Raw genomic sequence first — 10007 nt, forward strand, 5'->3', positions numbered from 1 at the left:
CACAGTCTTTCTCAGCAGGCTATGCTCTAGTCCCTTTTCCTCTGCCTACCATTTACATATTGTTGTTCCTTAGGAGTTTTCAATATCTATCTTTGTTCCCTCCACAGGTGAAGTAAAGGAATCTTTAAAGGTATACAAATCTGATCATATCAGTCCCTTATTTGAAATTCTTCAGTGGCTCCCTACAGCTCTTAGGCTGGAATACAAAGCCCTAAAAAATCCTGTGACCTGCTTCCTGATCTTTCAAGCCACTCCCCTGCTTGCTTCTGAGATTTCATCTACAAAGCTCTGCTTTTAAGTCCTTAAATGTGTCCGTGTGGTATCTCCCCTCCTCCACTCCAGATGATACTCTTCCTTCAGGTCTCAGTTTAAATCAAGGAAGATTTTTGATATCACAGACATGTGAGGTCCCTCATTTACACCTTCCTTTTTTTTGGTAGCACTTTTTATCATTGTTAATTATTTGTAGTCATCATTTTTATTTATACCTCACCATTGTGTGATGTTAACCCCCATGAAGACAGGAATCTTTTCTGTCTTATTTACTATTCCACTTTTAATACTTTCAGTATGTGGCTCATAGTAGGCACTCAGTATCTGCTAAATGAGTAAATGAAAGGGTTCTTCTGTTTCCTCTTCTATTTTTTATTTTTAACTTATTTTGAACCAATTTTAGACTTACAGTAAAGTTACAAGAATAATACACAATTCCCACATACAATTCACCCTACTTGTCCAAATGTTAATATTTTATATGCCTATAGTACAATGATCAAAACAAGGAATTTAAATTGGTACAATACTATTAATTCAAACTACTCAAAATTTACTAGTTTCTCTAGTAGTATTTTTTCTTTGATCCAGGATCCCACATGGAATTTAGTTGTTTTTTCCCTTTGTCTTCTCCAATCTGTAAGTTCCTCAGCCTTTCTCTTTCTTGAGCTTAATACTTTTGAAGAGTACTGATGAGTTATTTTGCAGTGTCCCTCAATTCGGGTTTGTCTGATGTTTTCTCATGGTTGGAATGAAGCTAAGTATTTTTGGCAAGAATAACACAGAAGTGATCTTTTATCTTTTACATCACATTAATGGGTTTATGATGTTGGTACACTTCATTAATGATAATGTTAACCTTTATCACTTGGTTAAGGTGGTGTTCACCTGGCTTCTCTACTGTAGAGCAACCATCTTTCCCTCTGTAGCCGATAAATATCTTGGGGAGATACTTGAAGATATAAATATCCTGATTCTTCTCAAACCCACTAACTTTAGCATCCATCAGTTTATCTTGTCTGCAACAATTAGTAATATAGTGTTGGTCTAATGGTGATTTCTCTATTTCTCTCTTTCCCATTAACTTATTTATGTATACATTTTTAATGTTTACTTCTGAGAGAGGGAGAGGGAGCTGGGGAGGGGCAGGGAGACAGGATCTGAAGCAGGCTCTGCGCTGTCAGCCAGCGCCTGACACAGGGCTTAAACCCATGAACTGTCAGATCATGACCTGAGCCAAAGTCTGACGCTTAAGCAACTGAGCCACCCAGGTATACCTCCCACTAATTTATTAACTGAAATTTTTCTGCAAGGAAAAGCTGCTCCATATCTCTTATCATTTATTTACTAATTTATTTATGTCACTATGAACTCATGAATATTTTGTAAGCACCAATATTATCATTATTTTATTGCACAAATAGTTTTGGCTTTGGCCAGTTGGAGGCTCCTATGTTATTCTGACCAGCCGCTATCCTATTTTGAGCACTTCTTGGCACTGTAAGATGTTTCAAGTTCTTGTATTATCCCTGCCCAGCCCTAGAAATCAACTTCTCCAAGGAGCCCTAGTTCCTTTTATTGGAGAAGTGCTTAGAAACAAAGATCTGGGTGCTGGATCAGCACAAAGATCAGCTGTGCTCACTGCTACTGGGGTATCATTGCTTCTAGGCCCTCTAGGAGAGATAGGACACATGGACACACGGACACACACCCACACACCCCCCCCCACACACTGTATTCATCTATGTATTAAATGCTACAAGTTCATTATGACACCTCTGATTCCAATCCAATACCTCAGGGCTCATTTTTAATCTTCCTCTTTTCCTCACTTCTTTCTTCAACAAAGAAGTTACCAGTGAGGAAAGGAGGAAGATTGTTGGCTCTTAGTATCCACAATATATTTACTTATTTGTTCAGTTTTGGTATATACATAAAGTAGTTTCAGAATTGACTCATACCCCTGTGACAAACACAGTTATTAACTGGAAATTACAGCATCTGTGTAGAGTTCTCTTTGTCTTTAGCTATACAGTATCTCGTCAAGATAGTGTTTTCTAAAATAATTTAATTTTTTTCTTTGCCACTTCCTTCAGTGTGGTTATGTCATTCACTTGTAATACAGTTAGGTCCATTTGTTAGTACTTGTGTTTATTCTCTTCTATTTGTTCTCAGGTGGATTCCTTCAGCTTTACCCACTGCCATGATTTCACTGATCATCTTTTTTGAGCTACATAATCACATATCTACCCAACCACCTTACTGGACATCCCCAGGCATGTGTCCCTCAGATCTCTCAAACCTAACATGTCCCAAACTCATTCTCTCTTAAGCCTCTTGCCATATATTTGCAATGAAGTATGCATAAACACCAACTCTATCGCCAAACTGATTGGGTTTGATTCCTAGCTCCACAGCTTACTAGCTGTGTGAGTTTGGTTGTTTAAGTTACTCAACCTTTCAATGTTTCGATTTCCTCATTTGTAAAACTAGTTATAATAGTACCTGCCTCATGGGTTTGTTGAGGATTAAGTAAGTGAATATTTTGAAAATATTTAAAACCAAATGCCACATAGTAGACATATTTATATGTTACATACTGTTCTTTTTTTGTTTTGTTTTGTTTTTAGTATTTATTTATTTAAAAATGAAATTGATTGTCAAATTGGTTTCCATACAACACCCAGTGCTCATTCCAACAGGTGCCCTCCTCAATGCCCATCACCCAACCTCCTCTCCCTCCCACCCCCTATCAACCCTCAGTTTATTCTCAGATTTTAAGAGTCTCTTATGGTTTGGTTCCCTCCCTCTCTAACTTTTTTTTTCCTTCCCCTCCCCCACGGTCTCCTGTTAAATTTCTCAGGATCCACATAAGAGTGAACACATATGTTATCTTTCTCTGTATGACTTATTTCACTTAGCATAACACTCTCCAGTCCCATCCATGTTGCTACAAAAGGCCATATTTCATTCTTTCTCATTGCCAAGTAGTATTCCATTGTGTATATAAACCACAACTTCTTTATCCATTCATCAGTTTGTTACATACTGTTCTTATTCTCCTGTTAAATTCCCTATCTCAATGAATAGCACCACCAAGCCTGAAACCTGAATGCCATTCCTGACCTCTCTTTCTTTCTTTCCCTTAGTCTCTCTCTTCAATTAAAGTCAAATCCTGGTAAATTTATCCCCTTAAATATGTAGTGAATGTCCCATCTTCACTTCCACTACCTTGATTCAGGCCACTATCATCTCTCACTTTGACTACTTCTGCATCCATCAAACTGGTCCTTAACTTCAGTCCAGTATTTTCTTCATGCTAGAGTCAGAGTGATTTCTCTCTCCACACCTTTTCTCTACCTTGGAAACACCTTAATTTTATTTTCTGACAAATATTAAAACAAAAATTTTTGTAAGCATAGAAAAGCAGAAAGAAAATCACTTATAATATCATTACCCAGAGATAACCAGTTTTTTGGGGATACATACTTCCCAGCTTTTTCTATACTAATTCTCACACATATTATAATATGGCATATGTCATTATTATATGTCTGATTTTCTTTTCTGAAATCTGGGTTTTAATTGACAGTATTGTGTATATCACTTCAGGACAGAAAACAAAAATCTAAATATTAAAAAAACTAGGGTCATACAGTCTCTTCAACAATGGTGCTGGGAAAATTGGACAGCTATGTGCAAAAGAATGAAACTGGACCACCTTCTTATACCATATGCAAATATAAATTCAAAATGGATTAAAAACCTAAATGTAAAACCTGAAACTATAAAAATTGCAGAAGAGGGCACAGGTACTCAGACATCAGCTGTAGCAAAATTTTTCTAGATAAGTCTTCCAAGGTAAGGGAAATAAAAGCAAAAATAAGCTATTGGGACTACATCAAAACAAAAAGCTTCTGCACATCGAAGGAAACATCAACAAAACTAAAAGGTAACCTATTGAATGGGAGAAAATGTTTACAAATGATCTATCTGATGAAGCGTTAGTATCCAAAATATATAAAGAACTTATACAATAACAACTCAATACCAAAAAAAAAAAAAAAAAACAAACAAAAAAAAAACCAACCTCCCAAATAATCCAATTAAGGATGGGCAGAAGAAATGAACAGAAATTTCTCCCAAGAAGACATCCAGATGGCCAACAGATGCATGAAAAGATATTCAACATCACTCATCATCAAGGAAATGCAAATCAAAACTAGAATGAGGTGTCACTTCACACCTGACAGAATGGCTAAAATAAAAAGCACATGAAACAATAAGTGTTGGCTAGGATGCAGATAAAGGGGAACCTTCTTGCACTGTTGGGAATGCAAACTGGTGCAGCCACTGTGGAAGACATTATGGAGGTTTCTGAAAAAGTTAAAATTAGAACTGCCCTATGATCCAGCAATGGCACTACTGGGTATTTACCCCCAAATACAAAAAAACGCTAATTCAAGGGGATACATGCACCCCTATGTTTACTGCCACACTGTTTACAGCAGCCTGTGTCTACAGATAGATCGATAAAGATGTGGCATATATATGCAATGGAATATTAATCAGCCATCAAAAAAGAATGAAATTTTGCCATTTGTGACAGCATGGATGGAGCTAGACAGTATTATGCTAAGCAAAATAAGTCAAGTCAGAAAAAGATACATTCCATATGACTTCACTCACAGGTGGTATTTAAGAAACAAAACAAACAAGCAAAAGAAAAAAAAAAAGAAAGACAAACCAAGAAACAGATTCTTAACTATAAAGAACAAGCTGATGGTTACCAGAGATGAGGTGAGTGGGGAGGGATGGTGAAATGGGTGGTGGAGATTGAAGAGTAGATTTATTATGATGAACAGTGAATAGTATATAGAATTGTCGAATCACTTATTGTACACCTGAAGCTAATATAACACTGTATGTTAAGTTTACTGGAATTAAATAAATAATAAAATAAAATACAAAAGAAATAAAATAAAAAAGGAAAAAAAAATAGTGTCATGGTATATTCACTTGCTTGCAATACCCAAAACTTGTTTAATAAGTTAATTATTAATAGGCATTTAGGGAGCTTTATTTCTCTTTTCCTGTTATAGACGACAGCAAACATTATACAGTCTTGGCATAATTTTGTGTGATTATTTCTTTAGGATAGATTCCTAGAAGTGGAACTGCTGGATCAAAAGGAAGACAAAACACTATTGAGGAAGGTTGTACCATTTTTCATATTAATCAACAATATAGGAGAGTGACCATTAGCCAAGAATGATCAGCATTATTCTTTTTATTTTTATTTATTTATTTTTTTCAACGTTTATTTATTTTTGGGACAGAGAGAGACAGAGCATGAACGGAGGAGGGGCAGGGAGAGAGGGAGACACAGAATCGGAAACAGGCTCCAGGCTATGAGCCATCAGCCCAGAGCCTGACACGGGGCTCGAACTCACGGACCGCGAGATCGTGACCTGGCTGAAGCCGGATGCTTAACCGACTGCGCCACCCAGGCGCCCCAGCATTATTCTTTTTAAATATAATACATAGTATATAATTACTGCTTTAGAATGTAATTCTTAGATAACATGGGAGGCAGACTTTACATTTTTAGTTTTCATGTTTCTTCTTTCATAAATTACACTTTTGTGTAATTTGTCCACTTTTCTACCATTTTGCCTTTTCCACTAATTTGTAAGAATTCTTTATTACAAAGTACAGAGTGCAGGAAAGGATGAACTAAGCAGGTCTGGGTGGCCCAGACTGTACATTTTAAGGAAAGGTTTGATCGTGGCCTGGTTCCTGAAAGATAATCTATAGCCTTGCAACACCCTGCCTGTTAAGAGTGTCTCTGTTTACCTGAAGCCTTGGGACAGGTCAGAAAGTTCATGCCAAAAGAGGATTTATGGTGGGATCCTTGGGCCATGTGGTATCAGCTTGCCTTCTGGAGAGACTGGAGACTGAAGGTCAGCAGCACAGGTGGTCAGCTATGCCTACATGAACAACTTCCGATAAATATTCTGGATGCCAAGGTTTGGAGGAGATTTCCTGGTTGGCAATACTGCATACATGTTATTACATGTCACTTCTGGGAGGATGTAAATGCTAGCTGCATGACTCTTATTGATAGAAGACAACTGGAAGCTTGTACCTGGTCTCTTCTGGACTCTACTTGCATTTTTTGTTGCTGATTTTAATGTGTATCATTTCACTGTAATACTTATGCTACTGTAAGTATAACAGTTTTGTTGAGTTCTGTGAGTCATTTTAGCAAATCATTGAACCTAAGGGTAGTCTTGGGGATCCCTGAACACAGACAGTAAACAGCAACTCCCTTGGTATAACATAAATAACAAATGTAGTCTTCTTGTTATCATTTGTCTTTTATTCTTTGCTGCTTTAAAAAAAAGTTAATTTAAAAATTTTCTGCATCATAAAACACTTTCCCCCCTGTGTAGATCTTAAGTTCATGTGAGGCTTTTGTTTTGTTTTTTCCTTACACAAGAAATAGCTTCTCGGTCTTTCGGCTAAGATCAAGTGTTTTTTCCTTACACATGTAATATATGTTTTAATTTTTTTTACACATTCTACATGAAACCATAAGTATTCAAAACATGGGAATATACTGAGTAAGATGTGAGTGACTTTCAATCCCTCTTCTCTATTCGATTTCCCTCTCTGAAATAAATCATTGTCAGTCATTTGGTGTACATCCTTTTCTGTGCATTTATGAACATATATAACCACATCCGTACTTAATATGATGCACACTACACTACGTGCCATTGTTCTCTAGCATCCTTTATTCACTAAATGTCTTTATTCACTAAATTGTTCCTTGTTTGTTAACTTCAAAATAAACTACCTTATTCTATTTTATGGCAGCACAGTATTCCATTGTATGGATCTATCATAATAGATTTAAGCATATCCCTAGTGAACATTTAAGCGTACTTATTTCTCACAATTACAAATAATATGGAAATAAAACTTCTTTTTACACACTTTTTTACACATTGTGTACCTGTGCAACTATTTCTGCAGGACTGATTCCAGAATGAAATTTCTGAGCCAGGTGAGCTCATTTAACATTTTGGTAGGTACTGTCACACTGCCATCCAAAGTGTCTTCCTCAATTTTACAACTGGGTCCTTCTTCTGGGCATTTCCCTCACACCTTTTATCATCAATATTTTTATATTTTTCCCTTCTATTTTGTGAAAAATATCTTTGTCTTCATTTGCATTCTAGGGTTACTTATGAGGTTAAGCATTAGAAATTTTGTTTTGTTTTGTTTTTTGGTTACCTGTATTCTATAAATTGCCTGTGCATATCCTTTGACCATTTTCCCTTTTTCCTTCTGTTGTTTCTTTCTTTCTTTTTTCTTTTCTTTCTTTTTTTTTTTTTTTTTTTTTTTTTTTGCTATTTACAGAGATTCTTTACATATTATGGACATTAATCCTTTGTCTCCTACACATGTTGCACATTTTTTCATGTCTCTTGTTTTTAGCCCTTTGTTCTTTCTGAATACAGAAATTTAAATTTTTGACATAATCAAATGAATGAATTTTTCCCAGAGGGTTTAGTGTCATGTTTAAACAGTTTGGTATGGCTATAGCACGATGTGCAAGAGTGGATGGCAAAATATTATGCAATATTAAGATCATAAAGGGCTTTGAAGGCACTTCTAAGAAACTAGATTATCCTGATGGCAACAAGGAAACGTAAACATTTTCAACAGCACAGTGACTTTCAACAAACATTCCCTCGTTTAATAACTATCTATTGAGCACCGCTAAGTGCCACGATCAATTCTTTCTCTTAGAGAATTATAATTTTTGGACCTTTACATTTTTAACAATTCCAAATACGTCAAAAGAAATAGATCATTACTGTCAGAGGACATAATTAGGGGGCGTTTGCTCTGCCACATATTAAAACATACTTAACATTAAAACACAGTGCAAAAACTGTCAGAGCAGTGCAAGAAACTGTCTGGAAACATTTCCGAGTATATACACGCCTGCAGAATGTAACAGAAGTGTCATTTCAATTCAGTGGGAAAATGATTCAATAGATAATGGCAGGACAACTGGGAAAAAGGCTCATTTCTATCCAACACCTGACAACAAATTAATATCCAACATAAGTACAAATGTAAAAAAGACATTTTAAAAATCCTTTAAAAACATTAGAAAAAAGTAAAGGTTAAGGTTTTAATAATCTTGAGATGGGGAAAAACTTTCCAAAAAATGACACCCACCCATGCCCACACCAAATAACAACTGCAGAAGATACCAGAGGAAAATATGTTTGTACTCTTGGGATGGGGCGGCCTTTCTATCAAAGAAGGGGCGCGGGTCTCCGAGAAGGAGGACGGCGCTGCAGAGGTACTCCGAGTTGAACGCGGACTGCGACCGCTACCCGGGCACCCTTGGGCCGCCGCCCGCCCTTCCCCCTCGCCCGCCTCCGGGCCCGCGGCACGCCGCACTCACCAGCCTCCACAGACAAAGGGCGCTCGGGGCGGCTCCGCCCCCTGACGCCACCGCCGCCGGGCCCGACCTAGGCGGGACAGGGTGATGAGGGCCTTGCAGCCTGAGCCAATGACGCCCAGCGGCTGGGTCCCTGGAGCTGGACCAGCCGCCGGCTCCAGGCCCGCTCTAACGGAAGCCTTCCCGCGATGGCGACCGCGTCGCGCTGGCTGAAGCTCCCCGATACGCATGCGCCAGCGGCGCCCCAGGCAGAGCGCTTCCCACATGCTGGACTCGGAACTCCCACCCGCTGCCCCGGTCGGCTTTCTCGCGGGCAGCGCTCACCCGGGAGGCTCGGACCTCCGCCCCAGGCCTCGCAAAATTTCGCTTACCGGGGGTGGAAGTTGGGGTAGGGGTGGGAGTGAAGGTGGGGGGAAGAAAAGGGAAGGCCGAGGACCCTCCCATAGTCCCTGCCAATCGGAAACATTGTACTGCCCGGTTCCCCGGCGCTGTAGCTGCTGCGTCCCAAGGCGACGAGGGAAGCCCTCCTACTCCTCAGTCCCGGCATACCCCTCCCACCCTCCTTTTGTACTGAGACTCAAAATATAATTAATGATTGAATTCAATTTTCTGTTTTGTAATACAGGTCTACTGATGAGAAGAATGAAATTCTTTTAACAGGGATAACTTGCTTAATTGGGATTCAAAATGTTCTCCATCATCAAAATTGATTGCCATGGTTGATCTCTTAATGCCATTCTATAATATTTAACATATTTCATCTTTGAAAACCTTTCAAGTATATAGGTACTGTCAAATACTAACATTCACAAGGTTATGATTTAAACGGAGCATGTTCATTGCTTGGAAGGTATTTATGGAATCCCATAATTTTCCTCTTTTTATATTTGCATTTTAGCATGCTAAAAACGGCAGATTAACCACTTCTGAATGAAGGTTAGGTGGCAGGCTTCTCGACTGCACAGTTAAATGGATTGTAAAATACAGAAACGTCCTTTGCACTTGCATGGAGGATTTTTAAAATTAAATTTTAATTCCAGTCTAGTTAATATACCATGCTATATTAGTTTCAGGTGTACAATATAGTGATTCAATAGTTCTATATATTACTCAGTGCTCATCAGGATAACTGTATTTTTGTCCCCTTCACCTATTTTACTCATCCCACACCCACCTCCTTTCTGGTAACTATCAGTTCTGTATAATTAAGAGTCTGTTTCTTGGTTAGTCATTTTTTTTTTTCTCC

At 38.2% G+C, this 10007-nt stretch overlaps 1 protein-coding gene across 6 annotated transcripts in view; it reads right to left on the reverse strand.

Annotated features, from left to right (window-relative positions):
* Positions 1-9239, reverse strand: part of ZNF713 (zinc finger protein 713) — a 48763-nt gene extending 39524 nt beyond the window's left edge. For 2 of the 6 annotated variants that reach the window (XM_045460215.1, XM_045460210.1), the window contains exon 1: positions 9133-9239. In XM_045460215.1, coding sequence (XP_045316171.1) covers positions 9133-9205 — 73 coding nt within the window. In that variant the 5' untranslated portion in view covers positions 9206-9239. The other 4 variants (XR_006708045.1, XM_045460216.1, XM_045460212.1 and 1 more) reach the window with 4 other exon arrangements.
* Positions 9240-10007: the final 768 nt, after the last annotated feature.

This window comes from Leopardus geoffroyi, chromosome E3 (assembly GCF_018350155.1).
Source record: "Leopardus geoffroyi isolate Oge1 chromosome E3, O.geoffroyi_Oge1_pat1.0, whole genome shotgun sequence".
NCBI lineage: Eukaryota > Metazoa > Chordata > Mammalia > Carnivora > Felidae > Leopardus > Leopardus geoffroyi.